Source organism: Pan troglodytes, chromosome 6, assembly GCF_028858775.2.
Source record: "Pan troglodytes isolate AG18354 chromosome 6, NHGRI_mPanTro3-v2.0_pri, whole genome shotgun sequence".
Lineage (NCBI taxonomy): Eukaryota > Metazoa > Chordata > Mammalia > Primates > Hominidae > Pan > Pan troglodytes.
The window spans coordinates 111,817,948-111,843,825 of record NC_072404.2 but is presented as its reverse complement, the minus strand read 5'-3'; the positions used below and the strand labels follow the sequence as shown (position 1 = coordinate 111,843,825).

The 25,878-nt window shown below is 58.8% G+C and overlaps 2 protein-coding genes across 14 annotated transcripts in view; both read right to left on the bottom strand.

The window, feature by feature from the left end:
* The window catches only part of SH2B2 (SH2B adaptor protein 2), a 36,595-nt gene extending 26,351 nt beyond the window's left edge, over positions 1–10,244 (bottom strand). For 2 of the 10 annotated variants that reach the window (XM_054656171.2, XM_054656175.2), the window contains exon 1: positions 10,089–10,244. In XM_054656171.2, the coding sequence (XP_054512146.1) occupies positions 10,089–10,188 (100 nt within the window). In that variant the 5' untranslated portion in view covers positions 10,189–10,244. Of the gene's footprint in view, positions 1–5,809; positions 5,863–6,839; positions 6,916–8,232; positions 8,459–10,088 lie in introns of those variants that run through there. The other 8 variants (XM_054656173.2, XM_063814900.1, XM_063814899.1 and 5 more) reach the window with 6 other exon arrangements.
* A 1,145-nt stretch (positions 10,245–11,389) lies between these two features.
* CUX1 (cut like homeobox 1) overlaps positions 11,390–25,878 on the bottom strand; it is a 468,245-nt gene continuing 453,756 nt past the window's right edge. For all 4 annotated transcript variants that reach the window (XM_054656168.2, XM_054656169.2, XM_054656166.2 and 1 more), the window contains exons 15-23: positions 21,776–21,903; positions 20,959–21,025; positions 19,910–20,022; positions 17,203–17,319; positions 15,228–15,311; positions 14,488–14,544; positions 13,428–13,508; positions 12,572–12,636; positions 11,390–12,327 (exon numbers count right to left, since the gene is read on the bottom strand). In XM_054656168.2, coding sequence (XP_054512143.1) covers positions 12,258–12,327; positions 12,572–12,636; positions 13,428–13,508; positions 14,488–14,544; positions 15,228–15,311; positions 17,203–17,319; positions 19,910–20,022; positions 20,959–21,025; positions 21,776–21,903 — 782 coding nt within the window. In that variant the 3' untranslated portion in view covers positions 11,390–12,257. The remainder of the gene's footprint in view (positions 12,328–12,571; positions 12,637–13,427; positions 13,509–14,487; positions 14,545–15,227; positions 15,312–17,202; positions 17,320–19,909; positions 20,023–20,958; positions 21,026–21,775; positions 21,904–25,878) is intronic.

The following is a 25,878-nucleotide window of genomic DNA, read 5'->3' as shown; positions in this document are numbered from 1 at the left end:
TATCCAGTAGGCTAGTGCTCCTGACGGTGGCCACCTCTCTCTCTATACCATTAGGACCCCCAAGGGGCTCAGAGCCAGTGACTTGGCAGCCTGGGAAGGGTAGGTGTGGGGTCTCTGAGTGAGATGATTATGCCCCCACATGGGGCAGGCAGGAAGTCAGCCCCAGTGCTGAGTCCTCAGACATCAATCCCTGTCGCCCCCAGCTCTTCCTCCTGGCTGGAGGAACCCTTGGTAGGGAGAAGGCACAGAGATGGGGGACAGGGCCCTGGGGGAGGCTCTCGCAGGTAGGTCTCAGGTGGCCCTCACTGGAGTGGGAGTGGAACTTAGAGAGGAATCTTCCAAGGGCATGGCAGGTGTGGCCAGGTCCTAGGCAGGGACTGGCCTGGGAGGCACTGGGAGGTTGGGACTGCCCTGACCTCCCCTACCTAACCCTGCAGGCCACCCAGGAGCCTGTGGGCCTGATGCCGGGCACAGAAGCCCTCAGTAGGTCCAGCCCCGGATGCAGAGGAAGCAGGTTGAGCAGCTAGAGGTATAAGTCTCCAAACAGCAGTGCCAGCAGGGAGGCCCCCACCTGGCTACAGATGGAGAGAGGGAGGCCCGGACATGGTTCTCTGTAGAGGGGAGGCTGCAAGACACAGGGAAGGGGGCCTGGCTGTGGCAGGGGCAGGAGTGCACTGTCCCCACCCATCTTTGGGACCAGAACTGGGGAGGAGACCCCATGTAGGGAGCTTGGCTGACCTGGGCTCAAGACGTGACCCCGTGGGTGCTCCCTGAGTGAGTGACACTGACCACACTCCCAACCTCTGAGCCCACTCTTCTCACTTTCTGACCACTCACTGGCAAGATGGCACAGGAGGTGGTGTCTGCAATGTTATAACCCATGTGCAGGCATGGGCAGGGCGGGAGCTTCTCCAACCTTGGTGCTGCCAAGGTTGGTGTTTCAAGCCGTCTCTAGGGACTTTGCTCTTCCGACTATTCAACATCTCCCCTCCCTTTAGACCGTGCAAAACCCTCTCTTCTGGCTGGATGTGGTGGCTCACGCCTGTAATCCCAGCACTTTGGGAGGCCGAGGCAGGTAGATCACTTGAGCTCAGGAGTTCGAGAGCAGCCTGGGCAACATGGTGAAACCCCGTCTCTACTAAAAATACAAAAATTAGGCAGGTGTGGTGGCACACGCCTGTAGTCCCAGGTACTTGGGGGACTGAGGCAGGAGGACTTTAACCCAGAAAGTTGAGGCTGCAGTGAGCTGAGATTGCACCACTGCACTCCAGCCTGGGCAACAGAGCGAGACTCTGTCTCAAAAAACCAAACCGAAACAAAACCTTCTCTTCTCCCAGGAAAACTTCCCTATACTGCTCTTCCCCTCTGATCTCCAAGACCCTATGGTCTTTAACTCTCTTGGTGGTCAGCTCTCCTCCTATGGTCCCAAGGTGTCCAAACAGACCAGCTGAGTTGGTGCCAGGCAGTGCTGGACTGGGCTCTGGGAGATCTGGACTCTATCCTGGGCCAGGCCCTGTGTCTCTTGGTGCCTCCACTTCCCTATCAGTAAAATGGGGCTGCTGGAGCTGTGTGTGGCTTCTAGGGGCTCCTGATTTTGATGCAGAAGTGATGGCCTTGGACACTGAAGACTGGGCTGTCATTCCATTGGGACTAGGGACAGGTAGGGGGTTGCCTCTCCCCCTCACAGGCTGCTTCTCTGAGGACTGGCGTTGGAGACAAAGGAAGCCCAGCCAGGGCCCCCTGTGGTGCTGGCCCTCCTCAGAGCACTGGGCGGGTAGACCACCCTCCCCCCATCCATTACACCCCCCCACCTCCGGTTTTTCTAGGCTCAGCTGGGCTGTCTGCCTTCTCCTCCTGAAAAAATGTGTTTTTTTTTTCCCATCTCTGATGGGATGGGGGCTTCAGAGTGGTTTTTGGTGCTGGGGGATGGAGCGAGGAGGGCAGGGGAAGTCTAATGGAGTCCCTGCTCATCGCCTTTCCAGGCCACGGCCTCTCCTAACCCCACGACCAGCAACCCAGACAAGAGACCCCAGCCACCAGCCCGGCTAGACAGTAGGTCCAGCCGGCATGGGGGAGGGGGCGGCGGCTTTCCGGCGGTAAAAATAGCGCTGACAATTGGAGGACCAAAAAAAAAAAAAAAAAAGCCGGTCTTCAGCCCCCGCCCGCGCAGCAATTCCGGACCCCAAGGCCGGGTCATTCCTTAAAATATTGATGAGTCGGACTCGCCGCCCCAGCTAATGGGCCCGCGACCAATCGATGCGCGGCACAGTGGGCGGTGGCCCTGGGGGCGGAGAGAGGCAGGAGCCCCGCCCACGTCCAGCTGGCACCCCCCCACCTCCTCCCCAGCACCATCCCAGCCACAGGAGGCCAGGAGCACCGGGAAGAGGAGGGATGGTCAGTGGTCCCACAGGTCAAACTAGCTATGCAGCACCTCAAAAGGCTGCGCCCCACTGCCAAGAGACCCCCCCTTCCTCCTGCACCCTCACTTAGCTCCGTCCTCAGAGCAGCTGTCAGAGAACCAAGTGCATGAAGGGGGAGACGGTCAGAACTAAGGGTTCTCTCCTATGTCCTGGGGTGGGCAGTGCCACCTACCCCCCAATGAACCATTCGCTATGGGGAAACTGAGGCCTTTTCTTTTTAGACAAAGTCTCACTCTGTGGCCCAGGCTGGGGTGCAGTGGTGCAATCATAGCTCACTGCAGCCTCGAACTCCTGGGCCCAAGCAATTCTCCTGCCTCAGCCTCCCAAGTGGCTGGGACTACAGGCACAAGACGCCATGGCCAGGTAATTTTTTTTTTTTTTTTTTTTTTTTTTTTTTGAGACGGAGTCTTGCTCTGTTGCCGAGGCTGGAGTGCAATGGCGTGATCTTGGCTCACTGCAACTTCCGCCTCCTGGGTTCAAGCGATTCTCCTGCCTCAGCCTCCTAAGTAGCTGGGACTATAGGTGCGTCCTACCAAGCCCGGCTAATTTTTGTATTTTTAGGAGAGGCAGGGTTTCACCATCTTGGCCAGGCTGGTCTCGAACTTCCGACCTCAGGTGATCCGCCCACCTCAGCTTCCCAAAGGGCTGGGATTATAGATGTGAGCCAGTGCACCCGGTCCCAGGTAATTTTTTGATATTTTGGTAGAGATGGGGGTCTCACTATGTTGCCCAGGCTGGTCTCATGCAGCCTCTTCTTGGGGTACCTCCTTGCCTGACACAAGAGACAAGGCCTCACTCTGCTCACCTCCACCATCCTCAGAAAACCTGCCCAGCCATGCCTTCTCATGTCCACTGCCCTTAGGGGTCCTCAGGACCTTAGCAGCACTGGCCTGGCCCACTCAGCCTCACTCTGGACAACACAGGCTCCTTCAATCCTGCTGTTCCTCAAGCACCCTCCTGGCCTCGGTGGGGCAGTCCCTTCCACCCCTGCAGCCTCCTCTCTGCACCCCTCCCTGGGCAGGACACAGATGCTCTTTGGGCAGGTCATCCCTCTGGCCTGGAGTGACTCCCACCCGCTGACTAGGTATGAGTCTCTCTCTCCCCTGCAGATTCAGGAACACAGCACACAGCGCAGTCTCTGCTTCACTGCTGAATACGTGGGCGTTGGTTTTCAAGCCCGTGTTACTGCTCACCTCCGCAGAGACCACATCCCCACAAGGTAGGCTCTGAACCAGGGCCTCCTGCCAGATGTGGCTGGAATTCCCCAACTCTCCCTTCCCAGAATATCTGAGCTCACTCCACCACCCCGGCAGAAGGCAAAGTAGGCATGGCTTCTGGTCTTAACTTAACCCTTGAACTTGCTGTGACTTTGCTGCAGAGTGGATGGGTGGGGGCCTTCTGGCTGGCGATGGGGACAGGTGTGGATTCAGAGCCCTTGGGACTTGTATGCCTCTGTACGGGTGATTAGGTACTAGTGGTCTTGGCTGTTCTGAGCATTAGTTTCCCTAGCTGCTCTTCCGTGCAGATAACTTTCTAGTCCAAGGCTCGCCCTGAGCAGCATCGCTTGGAGGCAGCTATTGCAACAGCCCTGCACCCAGGACAACCCCAGGCCTCTCATGCCACGCTCAGCCTTTGCCACTGCCACGGGAGGGTGGGAGCCCTTCTGCTGAGCCCCCCGGCTTTTGCAGACATCCCAAGCTTGACAAGCCCTGCTGGCACCGGCGTCTGCAGACCCTCAGTCCCAGGGGTTCCCACAGTTGCCTTTGACAGTTGTTCCCCAGCAAAGGGAGCCCCACTGCCTGGGCATCTCCCTATGGCCACCTCTGGTCATTTGACATGCTGGGACAGTGTTAAAAGTCTGAGATCTGGAGCCAGACTGTCTGGGTTTGGATCCCAGCTGCCCTGCTACCCAGTGAAATGACCCCTTGGACTCTGGAGCCTCAGTTTTCCCATCTGTTAAGATGGAGGTGACAGCAGTGCTAAACTTAAGGGGCTGTCATGAAGATTAAATAAGCAATTTGTTTAAAAATCACAGCTCTATTCATTCCCTTTTCCTCCAACTGCTCTTGGCAGGCAGCTGCAGAGGTACCCACTGCCCCAACACATAAACCCAGCCTCCAATGTGGCCAAGGTCAGCGTTCTAGAACCCACATTTCAGTGGGCCATGCCCCTGTTAAAACCCTTCTCCCCTCACATCTTCCCTGTAAGAAAGAGTTGTTTCCCCATTGTAGAGATGAAGAAATGGGGTTCTGGGGAGGGAGGTGACTACCCACCATGCTCTGGCCGCCACGCAGTGGTGAGCTCCCACTGTGTGTCAGACGCCAGGTGGGAGGGTCCAGGGCTGCAGAATGGACAAGAGGGGAGGCCGGGTGCAGTGGCTCACACCTGTAATCCCAGCACTTTGGGAGGCCGAGGAGGGCGGATCACTTGAGGTCAGGAGTTTGAGACCAGCCTGGCCAACACGGTGAAACCCCATCTCTACTAAAAATACAAAAATTAGCCAGGCGTGGTGGTACACACCTGTAACCCCAGCTACTCAGAAGGCTGAGGCATGAGAATTGCTTGAACCCCGGAGGTGGAGGTTGCAGGGAGCTGAGATTGCACGCCACTGCACTCCAGCCTGGTCGACAGAGCAAGACTCTGTCTCAAAAAAATTAAAAAAAAAAAGGGGTATGGAGCCAAGTTCCAGGCTGGTCCCTTTCTGAGACCTGTTTCTGGGGAACTCCGCTTCCAAGGGCAGAGTGGGAAGACTGAATCCCTGTTTCAGGAAAGGAAATGACCACCTTTAGAGGATGGGGCACTCTGAGCGGCTGGGTGGGGGGGCGGGGGAATCCACAGCTGGGCTCTGCAGGAAGTGCGGGTCAGATAAGCAGGGAGTGGGGGCCAGGACAACAAGCTAAGCCAGGGCCTGTGGGCTCAAGAGGCAGACTCAGCCTCCTTCAGGAGCACCCAGTGCTGGACAGTTCCTGGATGGGCTCTGCAGGTGGAGGGCAGGCTGGGCTGGTTCCAGCTGCACTGGCCCTGGTTACTCCCACCCCACCCTGCCTTTCTGGGGTTGCAGAGCAGAGGTTCCCCCCTCCCATCTCCAGCCTTGGCCTGAGACACTCAGCCCCTTCCACTCCCCCAGCGTCATAACTCTCACATGGGCCCTGGCCCAGCCCCCTAAACCTGCAGGATACCCCCTTAGTGCCCCTCACCAACTCATCCCACCCAGCTGCCTTCTGGCTTTTCCAGGACACTCATACCAGTGCCTCCTGAGACCTCTGGTGGCACCCCTAAGATCTGAGCATCCCCGAAATCTGGAGACTACAGGTGCTAATAAAGCTTACCTGGGCCTTTCTCTGAGCTCAACTCCCAGCCTGGCTGATCTCCAGGTACCTCAAACTCACCACATCCAAGTTCAAATACATCCTCTTCCTCCAACTCCTGCCTGTCCTCTGCACAGAGCCTCAGCACCCAGCCGGGCACTGCCTACTTCCCCTGTTCTGCCCCAATAGCAGGCAGGCCCCCAAGCCCACAGAGGCCTCGGGAACGCCCCTTGATCCTCTTCCCACCTCCACCCTTGCCCCCTGCCCCTCCACCACACCACATGGCTGTGGCCTGTCTCTTCCACCGAACCGTGAGCTCCTGGCTGGTTGTCCTCCCCACCCCCCAGGTGGGCGCTACCCTCAGATGGCCCGGAAGTATGTGGAGAATGGGGCCCAAACCCTGCTTCACCCAGAGGAACCAAAAGATCCTGCACGCCCACACAGCGATGCCCTGCCTTGCTCTGCCCAAACAGGTGTGGGCTGTGACCTCGTGTTGAGGGGTCACACCTGCTATCCCCCTAGACAGAGCATAGCCATAAAACGGCACCCAGCCAGGTGAGCAGGGAAGAGAAACCTCCCCAGGCCCCAGGGCTCTGACCAGTCCCCTGGCCTCACTTGGACAGTAAGAATGAGCGTAGCCCCAGGAAGACAGCAGCCAGGAGGCCTGAAGCCCCTAAACCCCCAATTCCTTGCAACCCAGGCTGGGTAGGCAGGGCAAGAAGTGCCAGCCTCTTGTCAGAGAGGAGTGGTTGGGAGGCCTGGCTTGTTGACTGCAGGACTTTGGGCCAGTCACTTCCCCTCCCTAAGTGTGTGGGGATAATAATAGCACTAAACCCACAGGATTGTTGTAAAGATGACACGAACGGTGACCCTGATGCCCTTAGCTTGGCACAAGTAAGTTTGAAACCAAAAGCTCAGCCCTGGGAGGCCCAGGATCACTTGGGTGGAGATCCCACTTCCAAGACCCCCAAGGGAAGCCCACCCCTGGGTATTTGTATAGAAGTCCTCCCTAGGAGATTCACGCTAAGTAGGGAAGAGGGATTTAGAAACTTTAGACAGATTTTTCACAACAAGGGTAAAAAGAAAAGCGTGTGCATTAACCCTTGATTACCTAGAAGCATTCAACCAAGCAGCATCAGAAGCCGGCCTGCCACGGGGTGGGGCTGTTCTTGTATGTTGGTGGGACAGACCTCTAAGGAAGTAGCTGGTGAGAAACTGTCTCTGAGACCCCCAAAAATGCCCTGATCCACACTAGCCTAAAAGAAGTGCCACCACCGCCACCACCAGACCTCTCCCAAAGCTCCTGGAGCTGAAAAGTTCTAGGTCACTCTCCCAACCTCTTCCTGCGTGGAGCGGGGAGGCCAGGAGGGAAGAGGTTGGGAGAGTTCAAGGTGGGATACAGTAGGGGGGGCTTCAGCTCAAGAGGCAGTCAAAACCTCTTGGGGAAACCACACCCCCTGCCCCCAGTCCTCCCAGAGGAGCTCCAGGGACCTGACTCTGGGACGCAATTCCTGCCGGGAGTTGCCGGTCCCTTAGCCAGGAGGCAGGCAGCACCATCCCATTTTACAGGGTAGGTGATGTTGGCTCGGGGGCATTGGTAGGGCTCCACCCAGGTCTGACAGCCTAGCCTGAGGCTCTCCCTTGCACTAGCTCGAAGTGCACGTAGATCCTGGCTTATTCGTGTTCAGAGTCTCGCTTGGGGCTGCCCGGTCTGCCTTGCGTGGCTCCTGAGAGGCTCCAGTCACTGCAGACTTCCCTCCCTGAAGGCCCCCACTTCGGGGCTGCAGGGGGCCAGGATGCGTCCCTGCCTCTGCCCGGCCTCAGCCCGCTGGGCTGGCGTGGTTCCGGCCCGCGCTGCCCGCAGGTTCATCAATGGCCAAGGCCCAAGGGCCTGAATGGAGGGCACGAACCCGCCCCTTCTTAAAGGCGCCGGCCTCTTGGGCACCCTCCACGATCCTCCCGGCAATCGGGGGCTCCGGGGAGCTCCCCGGCTGGGCGGGTCGAGAAAGGGGGGCCTGGGCCAAAGGGAGGGCGTGCCTGTGGCCTGGAGGAGGTCCTCCCCGATCCCATCCCGTGGCCCTCACCCTCATTCTAGGTTGACGCCCCCTCCCAGCGCTCCCAGCGTAGGGAAGAGACCTGGGCACCCCCTCCCCCAACCAGAGACCCCTCCTCTAAGGGCCCGGCTGCTCTCGCCCCACTACCCGGCTGGGGCCCTAGCAGGGGGCGGCGACGCAGCTGCTCCAGAGGCGGCTCGGCCCCTCCAGCGGCTCCCCGCCCCGCCCGGGATGGGGATCGGGGAGCAGATCCCAGCCGGGGGCGCCTCCCCTCCCTCGCGCGCCCTCCTCCCTCCCACCCGCGCACACAAAGACGACACGCGCGGACCGAGGCGCGTGCGGCCGCTCTCCTTCGGGCAGCGGTGCGCACACAGCGCACGTCCCCGGGGACAGACAGGGGTCCCGGGGGAAGGACCAGGGAGCGAGGAACTGGGTATAAGGAGGCCATACCTACAGGCGCGCAGCTGCGGCCGAGCGGGCTGGGGCGCCGGCTGAGCGCTGCCCGGACCGCGGCCGGGCTCCCCGGGCCCGGTGGCTCATGGCCCGCGGCGGACTGGGCTCCCTCCCTCGTTCACCGCCTCGAAGGCTCGTGCGCTCCTCGCGGTCCCGGCGCGTCCCCCGCGCGGCTCTCTGGCAGCCGAGCTCCGCGCGCTCCGAGCCCAGCCCCGCGCGGCGCGCCCCCCGCCCGCGAGGCGCGCGCCTCCCGGCCCCGGCCCCGCCCCCGCCCCCGCCCCCGCCCCCGCCGCGAGCCCCGGCCCCGCCCCGCTCGCGCGTCCTGGCCCCGCCCCCTCCCGCCTCCTCCCGCCCCCACTTGCGCCGCTCAGGCCCCGCCCCCGGCCATCCGCGGAGCCCGAGCGGCGCCGGTGGCCGGTGCTTGCTGGCTCCCCGCAGCTGCGGTGCCGAGACTGCCCGGTCCTGGGGCCCGGAGAGAGGGGTTAGGAGCCGGCTCCGAGTCGCCCCATCTGGGCGGGGGTCCCCATGTCGCCGAGCCGGCCCCAGGCCAGGCGCGGGACTCCCACTCCTCCTCGCGGAGGCCACCCCTCGAGCCCGCGGTGGTGGTGGCCCCGGGAGCGCGGAGCGTGGGGCCGGGGGAATGTCCTGCGTGGCGGGTGTATGGGACGCGGACGCCCTCGAAGCGCCCCTCGCTGACGGGTGCTTCGCGGGAGCCGCCGCTGTGGCCAGACTCTCCGCAGCAGGGACAATGGGAGCCTGGAGGAGGCCTGGATGTCGCAACGAAGGAAGTCGACGCCTGGTTCTCATAAATCCCGAGGGCGCCACCACGCCCCCTCCCTGCAGCCCTCCGGTGCGGGAAATCGCCCCCGGGCCACAGGGCGGGACGGCCCCCCTGAGGGCAGTGCCCCCACCACCCAGCCTTCGCTGTGATGGGGGCCTGATGCCACCCGGAGAGGTGTCAGAGATCATAGAGGGGCGATGAGGTGCCACAACCCTGGCACCTTGCTCACCCCTGCCTGGCTCCAGAACTCGCCTGCGTTAGGGCAGAGACCAGTGGGGCTGAGGAAACAGTCCCGCTGGGCTTTGCGGGGCACTTGTAGCCTGACCCCTGGTGCTGAGGGCACGGCGCGGGGGCTCTGGGAGGCTTCCTGAAAGAGGTGCAGGGGGCTCAGCAGGCCTGGAAGGGGTCTGAGAGGGGAGGGAGGGCTTCGGTGGGGGCAGAGGTGTGGAAAGGGCCGCTCAGAGAAGAGAGTAGTCTTGCTCCTGGAGATAGCCGGGGGGGACCCCTGGGTGTCTTCTCCCCTCATCTCCCTCCTTGTCCCCTGCCCCCACCTCTGGCAGTTCTGTCCTGGTCTCCTTGCCAGCCGGAGCTGCCTCCATCTGTCGCCCTCCCGGGCCCAAACTGACCTCTGACTTTTCCCAGAGCCATTTCCCATCTCTAATTTACAGACAAGGGTTTTTATCAAACCCTTCTTAGGGATGGAAAGGTGGGGCTTCCAGAGTTGAAGGTGGAGGGGACAGAGCCTTCGCCTGCTGCCCAAAACCCCGGTGCTGCCCTCCACGGGGGCACGGAAGACAGGCAGACCCCTTCCCTGCCCCACATCTCGGCTCTGTTCCCTCCTCAGGACCAGGCCAGCAGACACTTTAATGAAAGCTTCGGCAGTGGGCCAGCCCTCGATCGGAGCTGCACACAGGCCTGCACGCCTGGTTGGGAACCAGGACACCTATGAATGAGGCCGGGAAGGGGGAGGAGGGGGTGCCCGAGAGTGGGAGAAAGGGAAGCTCCATACATGGCCTGGTTGTGGTCTCCACCCTCCCGGGAGAGGGGAGAGCCTGACCCGCGGTGGACTAACCTGGTTCAGAGTAGTGGGCTGAACTCCACTGCTGGGATGATAGCGGCCAGAGAGGGTCCTGAGATGGGAAGCCATGGGCAGGACAATAGCTTGGATCCATCCCCAGGGAGGAAGAAGTGAGGAGGGGCCGGCGGCAGAGCGCCTCGGACCCACAAGGAGGAACTGATGGAGATGTGGAAGTGGCTGTGGGGGTGGAGGGGGCGTGGTTGGCCAAGAGCAGCTGTCACCTCGCTGGGGATAGGAATGAGGGTCAGGGAGGAAAGGTCCATCCTGGGTCCCTGAGGGCAGGAGGCTTGAGGGGCTTGGAAGAAGTCCTCATGGGGGAGATGAGGGGTGCTGGGACTGGGACCCCAAAGAAAGGCCCCTGGATACACACGCTTTAGACTGTTCAGAACTAAAATGGAGACAGAGGTAGCACAGGGGACCCTGGCCTGGTGGGCTGCAGTGGGGGACCTGGGTTTGCAGCCAGTCTTGTGACAGCTGGACAATGGGTTAATGCACCCACTCCAGACCCAGAGAATGCGCTCCTCTATCTGAGGCTGGGCTGGAGGTGAGGTGGCCCAGAACCTGTGTCTCGGGGGGTTCCCATGCGAGGCTGGTGCTCAGGGGGATTGATGGGCACGGGCTTTGCAGCCCCTGGCAGGCGGGGGCCCATGGGAAAGGGGAGCACAGAAAGGGAAGCAGAGATTCCCCAGGAACTGACGTGGACCAAGACACGTCATACACCCAACCACAGCCCGACAGGTGGTTTTTTTTTTTTTTTTTGAGATGGAGTCTCACTCTGTTTCCCAGGCTGGAGTGCACTGGCACGATCTCAGCTCACTGCAACCTCCGCCTCCCGGGTTCAAACGATTCTCCTGCCTCACCCTCCTGAGTGGCTGGGATTACAGGCATACGCCACCATGCCCAGCTAATTTTTGTATTTTTGGTAGAGACGGGGTTTCACCATGTTGGCCAGGCTGGTCACGAACTCCTGACCTCAAGTGATCCACCTGCCTCGGCCTCCCAAAGCGCTGGGATTACAGGTGTGACCCACCGTGCCTGGCCCCGGGTGGTTTTTGAATAAAGGAATGGGTTTCCCTTTTTGATGGTGCTACTTGTCCTCTCAAAAGCACTTGGACACTGGATCTGGGTTTCAGCAGAGCTCTGAACGTACTCATGGAATTCCTGGAGATGAGAAGAGGGGGAGGAATGTTCTGTGTGCCCAGCTGTGAGGCCAGCCCCAGCTCCCAGGGGTGGCACCGCAGGCATCCCCACCAGCCTCCAGTCCCTCCAGTGTCCCAGAGCACAGGGCACCAGGGTGGCTGCAACCGTGGTTTATTTCAAATGTGCAAAGCTAAATATGCAACTACAAATCCAACTCAGGAAGGCCTGCCAGTGGCCCTGAGAGGTGGCCGTGCTAGGGTGGTCCACAGCCAGTTCTGATTGGCTAGGAGACGTTCAGACCCCTCAGACCAATCCATGAGTCTGAAGAGACTGGGGCTCGGGGGCTCATTAGAGACTCTTCCTTATCTAGAAACCAGAATATCTTGCTAAAGAAGAAAGCAGAAATCATATGGGTCTGGGGGCAGGGAGGGGGTAATAGAAACTGTTCCGCTGGCTGGGGCTCTCTCTCTTGGGGTGCAGTGGGGGAGGGGGCAGACTCTGTCAAGCCTCATATACTCTGCAGGGTGGGGCCGGTGGCAAAGGCAGGCTGGGGGTGCTGGACTCAAAGCCTGCTGTCCTGGAAGGAAGCGTCTTCCACCTCTTACGGGGCATGGGGGGATCCTAGGAGAGCCCAAGAGGATCGCAGTGCAGACAGGCCCAAGCTGGATTAACCGCAGCTGGAATCGGTGGTCACCCAATCAGCCTCGCAGCTGAGGGACCTCTGCCACCAGGGCTAGAGGTCAGGCTGCGGGCAGAGCCCTAACCTGAGGTGGGGGCTGAGAGGGTCTCTGCGGCTTAGCCTGGCCGGGCATTGGGGGCTCGCTCTCTGGACCTAGCGGGCCTGATGTGACCGAGACATTCTTTCAAGGGGACCCGAGGTGACCTGGGGCCTCTGGCAGCTGCTGGACAGCGGATAAGGGCAGTTTCCATGGGGGATTCTTCAGGGGAGTCTAAGTGATTAGATGCACTGAGCAGTCGGGGTGGAGGCGCAGCCGTCACTGTCACTGGGGAGGCCCCGGGGTATCACTGCCACAAGTCACCAGCCGCAGCCCCGTTGTCATTCTCGTGGAACTTGTGCAGGTGGTCAGCGAACCTGGGGGACATGGGAAGCTTTGCTGAGGCCGAGTGTGTGTATTGGGGAAGGGGGGTGTGTACCATGTGATGGGGTGGGGCTAGGGGGTAGTGGATACCGGGAGTAGGGGTAGGGGGAGGGCCAGAATGGGGGGCTGTGATGGAGGGCTAAGGAGTGGGGGACATGAGGCAGGAACTCGGGGGTGTAGCGGGGGTGCTGGGAGCTCGCTGTGGGGCTGAGGGGGGGCCCAAGTGGGGGTCCTCACTTCTTGGCGCAGAAGGTGGCACAGTCCCTCTCCATGCTCTCGCTCCATGCCAGCTTGTAGAGCACCTGGCCAGGTGGAGACACGGTGAGCTGCCCGTTCGCCTCAAGGCCACCCCTGCAGCCCACCCATGGCCCCTGGGCCTGGCCTGGAACATAAAGGTTCTCGAGCCCCAGACTCCGGGGCGGGTGGGTCTTAGACATGTTCCTGCACCCACTGTTTCTGCAGATGATCAGATGGGCCCAGACACGGAGGCACCTCCTCTAATACTGTGGGCCAACCCTTGGAAGAGCCAGGAGCCGCTGGACCCTGGGGTCAGAACTTGAGCCCAGGTTAGCTCTGTAGGGGCCATCTTGACTGTGCTGGGGACAGGAGTCCCCAAGGCTGGATCCTTCCAGAGACACAGCCTTCCACCCCTCTTCTCCCCCAACTTGGCAGACATGGAGGCCCTTATCCGCTAACTAGAACACCACCTCCACAGCTGGGGAGGTTAGTTCAAGACGCCCCTTCTCTGTGCAGTCTTCGTGACTGTCCCTTGGTGGAGTTCATTAGACCTGCTCCCTTCCCACTCCATCCCTTCTTCCTATGAAGCCTGTCCGGGACCAGTCCCAGATGTGATCAGCCAGGCCTCTTTCACGGAGCGGCCCGGCTGGTGCCCTGGCCAGAGGTCCCAATGGGGTGGGTCCTTCTCGTCCCTGGGGTGGGCCAAGGCTCTCGAAGGGGAGAGGTGTGGCCGCAAGCTAGAGATGCAGCTTGGGGTAGGCCCAGGGGCCAGGCCACCGTAACAGGCCCCTGCTGCCCTGGAGGTCAGGGCTGGGGGTGGTGAATGTGCCTCTGGCCCGCCCGTGTGCACACTCACCAGGAAGACCAGGCAGTGCAGGAACAGTGTGTAGAAGAAGCCGATGGTGCGCGCCATCTTGTTGGAGAGAACCAGACGCCCCTGGGAGCAAGGAGGGGGTGAGTGGGGATGGGGCCGGCCTCACCCACCCCTGCAGGGCTGCCTGGGCTTCACAGAAAGGGCCCTAGGGTGGCAAGGGGAGGGAAGGGACAGGAAGCTGGGGCCCCTATTCCATCATTATGGGCCAGGGACATGGGCTGCTGGAATTCTTTTTTTTTGAGACGGAGTCTCCCTCTGTCACCCAGGCTGGAGTGCAGTGGTGTGATCTTGGGTCACTGCAACCTCCACCTCCTGGGTTCAAGTGATTCTCCTGCCTCAGCCTCCTGAGTAGCTGGGATTAGAGGCATGCGCCACCACGCCCAGCTAATTTTTGTATTTTTACTAGAGATAGGGTTTCACTATGTTGGCCAGGCTGGTCTCGAACTCCAGACCTCAGGTGATCCGCCCAACTTGGCCTCCCAAAGTGCGGAGATTACAGGCGTGAGCTGCTGTGCCCGGCCACTGGAATTCTTTAAAAACATTTTTTTGAGACAAGGTTGCCCAGGCTGGAATGTAGTGGTCACAGCTCACTGTAGCATTGACTTCCTAGGCTCAAGTGATCCTCCTCCGTCAGCCTCCTGAGTAGCTGGGACTACAGGTGCACACCACTGCGCCTGGCTAATTTTATTTTTTGTAGAGACAGGATCTTACTGTGTTGCCCAGGCTGGTCTCGAACTCCTGGGCTCAAGCAATCCTCCCACCTCCCAAAGTGCTGGGATGACAGGTGTGAGCCACCATGTCTGACTCTAGGCTGCAGGAATTCTGAGGAATGCCCCCTCTACAGCCCAGTTCAGAACCATGCTGTGAACCATGCTCTCAGAGGATCTGCCCGGGAAGGGGAGAGACCCTGTCCCAGATCACACAGCCACTCTTGGCAGGGCAGGCGGCTCCTCCAGCCTGGGCTGCAGGGCAGGTGAAGAGGTGCCTGGAGACAGAGGCTCAGGCCTGTCCAGGGAGGGGGTGGGTAGGGGCAGGGACTCACCATGCTGAGGGTGGCCTTGTCCCAGGGACTCAAGCTCAGGTACTTCCTCTGCCGCTCCTGCACAGGGAGGGACAATCAGGAAAGGACCCCAAAGGACCTCACAGGCCCTGGCTTGTGGCAGAGAGCAGGGCCTGGCCAGCCACAGGACACCCTGCCCGCTGTTCTTGCAGACCCCCAGGGGGCTGCCAGGGTGCTGCCAGGGGCTTCCCTGGGTGCACAGTCTACTCATTGTGACATTCTGGACTCCCCTGACATCTGTGAGAGCCCCTCCCCGCCTCTGCAGCCGTCCATTCTGCCCATGGGAAAGTTCTCCACGGGCAGAACTTCTGCAGTCTGGGTGGGGGAGGGGAGTTGTGGGGTGGGGTCCCCACAATGGATCGCCCGACTCTGGGAGCTGTAACTGGTTTTTCCTTGTCTGCCTGTCCCGCAAATGCACTCCAGGTTAACCCGGTCACTGCCACACACCCTCAGGTAGCCATCGGCAGGTGTTCCTGAATGGGCCCTGGGCCTACATTGCACTGAAGCGGTGGGGAGGCTGTCTTGGGGGGGCTCCTGGCCTGAGGGGCCAGGGTGTACAGGGCTGGCATGGCAAGGCTGGCCGAGAGCACCCAGACGAGGGCAGGTGGAGGGGAGCCAGGGAAGGCCGAGTGCTCAGGGATGGGGGCCAGGTGATGGGGGGACCCCTGGGCTTCCCTGGGCTGATGCCCCTCCCCTCCCCTGCCCAGGCTGGGCTCACGAACCCGCTTGCTGAAGGAGGAGAAGGGGTCCAGGCGCTCCTCGTACTGGGACGAGTACCGCAGCTCCGTGTCATCACTGCCGCTGCCCTGCACAGACAGGGTGGGGAAGAGAACCAGTCAGTGCCTTGGGGCCCAGCGGGAAGGGCAGGAGCCCAGGGAAGCCTCAGTTTCCTCATCTGCAAAAAAGGGAAGTGGGGGAGGGAGCCCTAGATCCCAGAGGCGGGAGGAGAGGGTGCTGGGGTGACAACGTGAATGTGGCTGGTGCCTCCTGCCACAGGGGCATGGAGTTACCCATGGGGTCAGGGCCACAGTGCCTCCGGGCACAGATGGGGAACTGAGGCCCAGGCAGGGCCGGGCGCAGCTGCAGGAAGGTGGGTTTGCTGGGAGTGTGGGGTGGTCATGCGGGCAGGCAGGCAGCTGGGAGAGGAGACGCCCCCCAGCTGGCCACCCAGAGCCAAGCTGGTTTGCAGAGTCTGAGTGCCCTCTGGTGGCCAAGGAGCGGCTCTGATGGGTGGGGACAGGGCTGGGGGCTGCTGGGCCCCAAAGGAACAGGGAGAGGTGAATCCCTGCCCCACTATGCCCCACGCTCTTCTCTCACTCATAGAAAGGGTTTCCTGGCACGGGGTGGTCCCTGGGAGGCCTGGGGGCTGAGAGAAGCCACGCACAGGCCTCCCTAGCCCAGAAAAACTCGGCAAGTGAGTTTCTGATCCACTCTCTTGGTTGCTTTTTGGAGTGTGGACCAAATTCTGTTTACATTTTTTATTATTGCTTATTTATTTATTTGAGACAGAGTTTCGCTCTGTCGCCCAGGCTGGAGTGCAATGGTGTGACCTCGGCTCACTGCAATCTCCACCTCTTAGGTTCAAGCGATTCTCCTGCCTTAGCCACCTGAGTAGCTGAGATTACAGGTGCATGACACCACGCCCAGCTAATTTTTATATTTTTAGTAGAGATGGGGTTTCACTATGTTGGCCAGGCTGGTCTGGAACTCCTGACCTCAAATGATCCGCCCGCCTCAGCCTCCCAAACCGCTGGGATTACAGGCCTGAGCCACCATGCCCAGCCTATTTATTTTTATTTTTTGGAGGCAGGGTCTTGCTCTGTCACCTGGGCTGGAGTGTAGTGGCTGGATCTCAGCTCACTGCAGCCTGTACCTCCTGGGCTCAAGTGATCCTCCCACCTCAGCCTCCTGAGTAGCTGGGACTACAGGCACGTGCCACGATGCCTGGCTAATTTTTGTATTTTCAGTAGAGATGGGGTTTCACTATGTCGGCCAGGCTGGTCTCAAACTCCACCCGCCTCGGCCTCTCACGGTGCTGGGATTACAGGCATGAGCCACTGTGCCTGGCCCTTCTGGCTAGTATTTTCTTTTCTATTTTATTTTATTTTATTTATTATTATTTTATTTTTCATTTCATTTCATTTCATTATTTTATTTTATTTTATTTTTGAGATGGAGTTTCGCTCTTGTTGCCCAGGCTGGAGTGCAGTGGTGTGATCTTGGCTCACTGAAACCTCCGCCTCCTAGGTTCCAGCGATTCTCCTGCCTCAGCCTCCTGAGTAGCTGGGACTACAGGTGTGCACCACCATGCCCGGATACTTTTTTTGTATTTTTAGTAGAGACGGGGTTTCACCATGTTGGCCAGGCTGGTCTTGAACTTCTGAGCTCAGGCAATTCTCCTGCCTCGGCCTCCCACAGTGGTGGGATGACAGGCATGAGCCACTGTGCCTGGTCCTTCTGGCCAGTTTTTATGAATGAATCTGGACAGGGGCTCCACTCTGTGAGCTTCTCCCGGCTTAGGGAGGGCAGCTAGCAGGCAGGTGGGTGGGTGGGGAGATGTCGGAAGGCCTCAGGGGGCCTCTGGGGCCCAGTGCTGCCCAGCAGGTCTTGGTCCCCGACCCTCCCATCTCCAGAGCCCTGATCGGCCTCTCTCCCTGCCTGGTCCACCTGGAGCTGAGGCCAGGGGAGGGCCCTCACCCGGCCAGGGTAGCTCTGCAGGAACTTGATCTTCTCAAATAGCTTGATGTTGTCGGCGCGCAGGCTGTCCAGCTCACTCTGCAGGGCCTGGAGGGTGTGCTGGGCCAGGCGGTTCTCCTGTGGGGGGAGGGGGAAGGAAAGGGGTGGGGGAGAGGCCTCCGTGCTGGCACAGGTGCTGCTCCGTCTACCTGGAGCCCCTTCTGTGCCCACAGCCTTCTCCTTGACCTGCCTGACTCTGTAAAGCTGCCCCTTCCCCCACTGTGGCCCCACCACAGGCAGAAGTCAGGGATCTTGGGTCAGGTTTCTTCATATGTATTATGTTGGTGCAAATGTAATCGTGGTTTTTGCCCTTAAAAGTAATGGCAAACACCATGATTACATTTGCATCAACCTTAATATATGACAGAGCAAGACCCTGTCTATATATTTTATTTTATTTTTTATTTTTATTTTTATTATTTTTTTGATACGGAGTTTCGCTCTTGTTGCCCAGGCTGGAGTGCAACGACACAATCAGTCTCAGCTCACTGCAACCTCTGCCTCCCGGGTTCAAGCGATTCTCCTGCCTCAGCCTCCCAAGTAGCTGGGATTACAGGCATGTGCCACCATGCCTGGCTAGTTTTTTTGTATTTAGTAAAGACAGGGTTTTACCATTTTGTTCAGGCTGGTCTCGAACTCCTGATCTCAGGTGATCCACCCATCTCTGCCTCCCAAAGTGTTGGGATGATAGGCGTGAGCTGCTGCGCCTGGCCCCTGTCTGTATATTTTACAGACAGGGTCTTGCTCTATCACCCAGGCTAGAATAAAGTGGCATGACCAGAGCTCACTGCAGCCTCAGCCTCCTGACTCAAGCGATCCTCCCATCTCAGCCTCCCAGGTAGCTGGGACTATAGGCTCACACCACCATGCCCAGCTACTTTTTTATTTTTGCAGAGTCAGGGTCTCACTGCGTTGCCCAGGCTGGTCTCAAACTCCTGGGCTCAAGCAATCTTCCCACTTTGGCCTCCCAGTGTGCTGGGATTACAGGCATGAGCCACGATGCCTGGTCAGATTTCTTCATACTTTTTTTTGTCATTGGTATTAGCCTTTTAAAAACTATTATTGAGATATAATACCCGTAACATAAACATCAGCATTTCAAAGTGTACAGTTCAGTCATTTGTATTCACAATGTTATGCAACCATCCCCACTACCTAATTCCAGAACATTTAAAATCACCCCAATAAGAAACCCCAAACCTGCCAGCAGTCACTCCCCATTCCCTCCTCCCCTACTGCCTGGTAACCGGCAGTCTCTTTTTTGTCTCTATGGATTTGCCTATACCGAATGTTCGTATTCATGGAATCACACGCTGTGGTTTTAATATTTGCCAATCTAAAGGCAACGTGAAATGGAATCTCAGTTTTCAATTTATTCAAATGCTTGAATAAGTGTTTCTTTCACACTATTCAAAATTCAAGCAGTGGCCAGCGCGGTGGCTCACGCCTGTAATCCCAGCACTTTAGGAGGCTGAGGTGGGCAGATCACCTGAGGTCAGGAGTTCGAGACCAGCCTGGCCAATATGGAGAAACCCTGTCTCTACTAAAAATACAAAAATTAGCTGGGTGTGATGGCAGACGCCTGTAATCTCAGCTATCTGGGAGGCTGAGGCAGAAGAATCGCTTGAACCCAGGAGGTGGAGGTTGCAGTGAGCCAGGATTGTGCCACTGCACTCCAGCCTGGGCAAGAGAGCGGGACTCCGTCTCAAAAAACAAACACAACCAAAACTTGAGCAGTACAAAAAAGTATATGGCAGTATGATGCTTCCTCTAAAAACGTTAAACATAGAATTACCATAGGATCTAGTAATTCCACTTCTGGGTAGATACCCAAAAGAATTGAAGGCAGAGACTTGGAGAGATATTTATACACCCATGTTCACAGCAGAATTATTCGCCACAGCCAAAAGGTGGAAGCAATGTAAATGAATAGGTGAATGGATAAACAAAATGTGGTCTATATGCACAATAAAATATTATTCAGCCTTAAAAAGGAAGGATTTTTTTTTTTTTTTTGAGATGGAGTCTTGCTCTGTCACACAGGCTGGAGTGCAGTGGCACGATCTCATCAACTCACTGCAACCTCTACCTCCCAGATTCAAGCGATCCTCCTGCCTCAGCCTCCCAAGTAGCTGGGACTACAGGTGCCCGCCACCATGCCCGGCTAATTTTTGTATTTTTAGTAGAGACAGGGTTTCACCATGTTGGCCAGGCTGGTCTCAAACTCCCAACCTCAAGTGATCCACTTGCGTCAGCCTCCCAAAGTGTTGGGATTACAGGTGTGAGCCACCGCACCTGGCTCACCCTGCATTCTTGCAGTGCCACTGCCTGGCTTAAATCCTTCCTTGGTGCCCCTCCCTGCAGATTGAAGGCCACACCCCCCAGCCTGGCAAGAGGGCACTTGCCTGGCGACTTGTTTCACCTGGAATGATCTATGCTCCCTTCTGGCTCACTGGCCCCCGTGTCTCTTCTACTGTGAGCATCTGAGTCTTCTTTCAAAGCCCAGTGTGGCATGACCTCCTCCAGGAAGCCCTCCCTGACTGCACAGAACAAATCTCTTCCCCCTGAGGTTTACGGTCTGTGCCGCATCTCTCTCCTGAAAGCCTGTGTGTTCCCCAACTGTGTCCTTGGGCCCAAGGAGCATCAGGGAGAGAAGGATGTGACTCACGGCCTCAAGCTCCTGGTTCCGGGCACGGAAGCGCTCCCTCTGGCTGGAGATGATGGAAAGCAGTGAATCCACCTGGCCCTCTGGGAGGGCACCGCTGGCTGGTGCTGCAGGTCCTAGCAGGTAGAGGAGGGTGGCTTGGGGGGTGGCAGGAGGTGGAACCCAGCAGGCGGCCCTTTGGGGTGGGTCCCCCAGCCCTGGGGGATTTCTGCCAAATGCCATGGGGTAGAAGCCACATGGTGTCTGACTCCCTGGTGCTGGGCAGGTCGGGGAAGGGGAGGGGACAGCCAGGGGAACCGGGGAGCGTGAGAATGGATGGCAGGGGCTGACCTGACAATACGCACTCTGGGGAAGGGCCCAGCACCCCCGTCTGCGCTGTCAGAGGGCCAGGCCCAGAACTCCCCTCCCAGTCACTCTGTCCTTGAATCTGAGACCCTTGCAGCTGTCAGACTAGGCCTATATCCCCTGGGGAAGCAAAGGGGCAGGAGGGGAACTGGGGAGGCATGGGCACACCCCCAGTATCCCAGTCCAGCAGCCTCAGGTTCTGTCCTCAATACCCAAGGAGGCTGCCTTCCCCTCACTGCATGGACCTCCGGCTGCACTTTGGCAGTGAGGCCTGGCTGACCACCATTCACCAGCCTTTCACAGGCCACCGGCAGGGCTGAAGGGTCAGGGCCCCAAGGTGGGGGGTGTCAGTCTAAGATCCAGAAAGGCAGGTTGAGGGCTCATTCACCTTTTTGTTTTTTAGAGACAGGGTCTCGGTCTGTCGCCCAGGCTGGAGTGCAGTGGCACCATCATAGCTCACTGCAGCCTCCAATTCCTGGGCTCAGGCAATCCTCCCACCTCAGCCTCCAAAGTAGCTGGGACTATAGGTGTGTGCCACCACACCTAGCCTTACCCGACCCTTTGAAGGTTGCTGCTGCATTGCAGGCGTGGGGGCCTGACCTTCTTAGAGGAAGGGACTACTCTTTGGGGATCTGTGTTCTCAGGCGGTATCACCTGTCTCCTCTTCCCTCCTCCTCCCTCCTCCCATGGGTCAGGCCTCTCCTTACCGTAGAATAGGGCAGTGGCCTCTTTGATGGGCTCTGGGATCTTCTCCAGGCGGTGCTCAGCGGCACCCTGCAGGTGACAGGAAGCGATGAGGAGGTGCCTCCGCACAATGGGCACGGAATATTCCCTTTCAGCATGGCCAAGGCAAATGGCAGGGTGGGTGTGGCAAGGAGTGGGTGGGGCCATCCAGGGTGCAGGCTGGCTGCAGGAGGGCCCGGACCTGGACACGTGGCATGAGCTACCAAAGAAGAGACGGCTGGGCCCTGAGTCACTCCTGAGGCCAGAGTTCAGCAGCAGTGCAGCTCTCCTCGAAGCCACTCAGCTTTGACATGCATCAGACACCTGGGCCTCCCTGGCCCTGCAACCAGCCTGCCACGTGACCTGGGACAGCCCAGACTTCTCTCCCGGAGTCCTACTGTGGACTCTATAGAATGGGAGGTGGGCGAGGAGATGCCCTCCCTGGGCTGTTTATGTCCCAGCCTGCTGTGATCTCTGGGCTCCAGGTCCTTTAGCTGGGAGATGGGTGCATGGTCCTGGCCTTGCCTCTGCCTCTGCTCTCAGGGCAGTGCCTGGAAAGACGGGCCTCTGTGCTACCGCTAGGAAGCCCTGTGGCCTCTGCCCCATGGCCTGTCACCCCAAATCGGAGGCAGGGTGGTATTCATGGAGTAAGCAGGGAGAACCCAATGGTTTTAGGTGACAGCCCTTCTGGGTTGTCACCAGCTGCCTGAGACACAGGCTAATCTGGGAAGTCAGTGTTTGCAGAGGCTAAGTCAGTTGGGCAGGTAGCGAGATGGGCATGGGGCAGGGGGGTGGGCTCACCTCGGCATCGGGCCGCTGGATGGACTGAATGATGCTCAGGTCTTGCTCCAGGCGGGCGATCAGCTCTCTCTGCTCAGTGGCTGTGGCCACAGCCTCAGTGATACGGACTTGCAGCTCCGCACAGCGTCCTGTGGCCAAAGGAAGACATGGCCGTCAGAGGGAGCCTGGTGGGACCCTTGGTGCCCTCCCCTGGTTCTGCCTCTCCAACCCACGGTCTGGAAGCAGGGCTGCCTGGATGCTGTGAGAGTGCTGGCTATTCCCTCCCAACTCACCACTGCCTAGAAGACCCCATTAGACCTAGGGCCTCCTCCAGGAAGCCCTCCCTGACTGTCAGAGGCACTCCTGGCCCCAAGCACTCTCTGGATTGATGAAATCCCCTGGGTAGGAGAAGGAGCTCAGGTCAGGGATTAGGAGAAACTGGTGCAATGTGGCTCTGCCCACGGCTGTTTGGGGGGCCATGGCCAGCCCCTTTCCCTCTCTGGGTCTCACTTTGCTTGTCAGGCAGGGGCAAGGAGGCTCAAGTTGCTTCCTAGCTGATGTTCTGGGATAATGTCCAGTGGGAAGCCTGGGGGTAGGAGAGGCAGAGAAAGCCGCGGGGGTGCAGTGGGGCGCGTAGGGGTGCCACCTCTGGGCTGACAACAGAGGTGCTTGGTCCCGCCCCCAACAGAGGCTCCAGCTGCAGTGGTTGGGGCGGCGTGGTCCCCAAGGAGTCCCCCGACCCACAGCCCTGTCTGTCTCTCCCTCCTCCAGTTGCCAGGGTCATCTTTATAACAAAGCATCCAAACTGTGACTTTCCTGCCCTGCAGGAGGGTGAGAGACGTCGGGGAAGGGACCCAGACCCAAGCACGCATTGCCAGGCAGGACTTCAGTGACCCAGGAGCCAGGCAGCCCTGAGGGTGAGGTTTGGCCCTGTTTCTGGTTGACTGTGCGGCTCAGGGCCACTGGATCCCCCTTTCTGGTCCCAAATGGTGACATGTAACATGGTAACAATAAACCTTGTTTAGGGTGAGCTGTTGGGGCCGCAGAGAGGGAGACTGAGGCCTGAGACCCAGGACGCTGTCCTTTGGGGTAGGCTGCAGAGCCGCCAGGGGGCACTGTGGCCTCAGAAATGCACAAAGGCCACAGGCTGTGGGCAGTGCCAGGGAAATGGTATGTGCGGCCTCCTCCGTGGACTCATCCCTGACTGCGCGGCCTGCTGACTGGCTGTCATACCTGCCCTGGCTGGGCTCAGTGTCCTGGGCCAGGATGGGGCAGCCCAGCCTCACCCCCACATGCTCCTGGGTTCCCACTGCACACCAAGTCCTTATAGATGAGTCAGAAAAGACGATTCACATTTTACAGTCAAAGAACGGAGGCTTCCCGACCTGGGACCAAACCCAAGGCATCCACCCCCAGCTCTGTCTAAGCCCTTGCCCACACCAGAGTCTTGCCTCGTTCAGGCCCCGAATGGATTTATTTTATTTTATTTTATTGAGACAGAGTCTCACTCAGTCACCCAGGCTGGAGTGCAGTGGCTCCATCTCGGCTCACTGCAACCTCCGCCTCCAAGGTTCAAGCAATTTTCCTGCCTCAACCTCCTGAGTAGCTGGGATTACAGGCACCTGCCACCGTGCCCAGTTAATTTTTGTATTTTTAGTAGAGACGGGGTTTAGCAATGTTGTCCAGGTTGGTCTCAACCTCAAGTGATCTGTCCGCCTCAACCTCCCAATGTGCTGGGATTACAGGCGTGAGCCACCGCACTGGGCCCCTAAATGGATTTCTTCCTTCAGACATTCACTGAGCCCCTGGGTCCCTGGCAGGAAGGTGGTATCTGCGGAAGTGAGGAGGGGATGAGGGAAGAGGCAGGACCTGAAGGCAGGACCCGGCCTTGGAGGGAGGACTGTCGGGGGCAGGGTTGGGGCTGGCCCTGGGCCACCTGCAGGGACTTTAAGGAGACCCCAAAGGGGAGAGGTCCAGAGAGACAATAAATACCATGCCCTCCTGGCCTGAGTACAGAGTCCTTGGGTCCTGGCCTGTGGGATGTGATGGCAGAGCCGGCCACTGATGCTTAGGATGGGAGGTGGACAGCGGTTGTGAGATGTAGGGAGAGGAAACCACCAGAAAGCTAATGGGGCCTTGGGTCACATTAATAGAGGTGAAGGTCCTGGACCAAGGGAGGGGATGCTTCAGTTTGGCCACAAACAGGAGCACATCCAAGAACCGTGCTGGGACCATGGGGACAGACTCCTGGGATAAAAAGAGGGTGTTAAGCTCCAACAAGGCTCAGGGAAGCCACATTCCACCTCAGGGATGAGGGCCTGGGGGACAGAGAGACAGGGCTGAGATGGAGAACCTTTGCAGAGGTGACTTTTGCCCGGCCAGAGTGAGCCCTTTTCCCTGGAGGTGTGCGCCTGGCAAGAGGGGTGGATAAAAAGCTGCTGAGATGATTCCTTGCACTGCCTGTTTTATCTGCCCCCAGTCTGTGACCACCCCAGTGTGGTCTTGGTCAGGTGCCTGGGGTGGCAGCAACTTGCAGCTCCCAGCACCATCCGTGGGCACCAGGGAGATGATGGGGTGCGTGGGCCTGGTCCCCGTGCACTTGTTCCTGTGTCTGCTACTGCAGGGGTGGGCACACAGTCCTGCCGTGTATATAGGTGACATTCTGTGCAGGTGTGAGCACCCTGGCTGCAAACCCTCTATCCTAGGCTGCCCCAGTTCCCAGCTGGTGGCCCGCTATCCTGGAAAAGGCCCATGTGTTAAGCTGGCCTGGAGGCCTGGCCATTGGTGCTGCTGCAGATGCTCTGGGCACTGGGTTAGCTCCTGAGGGGATCTGAGGGTGCAGGGCTGAGTAGTTGGGGGAGGCCATTCCTGAAGAGGTGGCTTGGGGTGATAGGAGCACAGGCCAGTTGCACGGGCAGCAGAATTGGGGGATGGCTGCTCGTGAGGCAGAGAGAACAGGCTGGGTAAGACAAGGCAGCAGAGGCTGGCAGATGGTGAGACTGGAGGGAAGGCTGTGGGTAGAGGGGGGTGGACAGAGAACTGGAGGCTGCAGGGGACAGGATCTGGACACTGTCCCAGAGCCCAGCTGGATCCCAGCAGCAACCAGAGCTGTGCTTTGAAACTGTCACTCCACGCTGGGAGGAAGCGAAGGCCAGGAGACTGGCTGTGCGGGCTTCCCCCAGAGAGGGGCCTCAGTTAGATGTACTTAGAGAAGGACAGGGCCTCACCGGCCACGGGAGGGTCCCCTATCCCCCACCGGCTGCCTCACCCTGCCTTCTCTGCTGGAGGCTGGAACACGCATGTGGGGAAGCTGGGGTGACATCTCTGGTGGCCACTTGATGTCAAGTCCAGAACGGGGCTTGCATTCTGGCCCTGCCTTTTATGAATTTCACGACCTTCGGCAAGTTCTTCAACCTCTGGAGTACAGGGCTCTGGGGCGAGGCCACAGAAGGAGCTGGAGAGAGAGCTGTGGACCCCATCGCTGTACAGAACCCAGGTGGGGAGGCCCGGGCCTGGCCCCCTGTGGGGGAAGGGGTGGACAGCTGGCTGGCTCGGTTCTGGTAAGCACGAAGGTGCTTGTGAACAGCTAAGGGCATGTGTGTGGTGGGGTTTGGACCTGTGGACCTGAGGCTGGATATGCCGGTTGAGGAGATCTAGGGCCCCAACGGTCAGGGCTTGGAAGCGTTTGGGGGGCTTGGAAGAAGACAGTAAGATGAGGGAAAGTTTGGAACTTCTTAGAGACTTGTTCGATGGTTGTGACCAAAATGCTGTAATGAGTTAAGACTGTGGGGGTGGGCGTGGTGGCTCACGCCTGTAATCCCAGCACTTTGAGAGGCCGAGGCGGGCAGATCACCTGAGGTCAGGAGTTTGAGACCAGCCTGGCCAACATGGCGAAAACTCGTCTCTACTAAAAATACAAAAAAAAAAAAAAAAAAAAAAAAAAATTAGCCAGGCATGGTGGCGGGTGCCTGTAATCCCAGCTATTTGGGAGGCTGAGGCAGGAGAATGGCTTGAACCTGGGAGGCGGAGGTTACAGTGAGCTGAGATGGCACCATTGTACTCCAGCCTGGGCAACAAGAGTGAAACTCCATCTAAAAAAAAAAAAAAGACTTTGGGGTACTGTT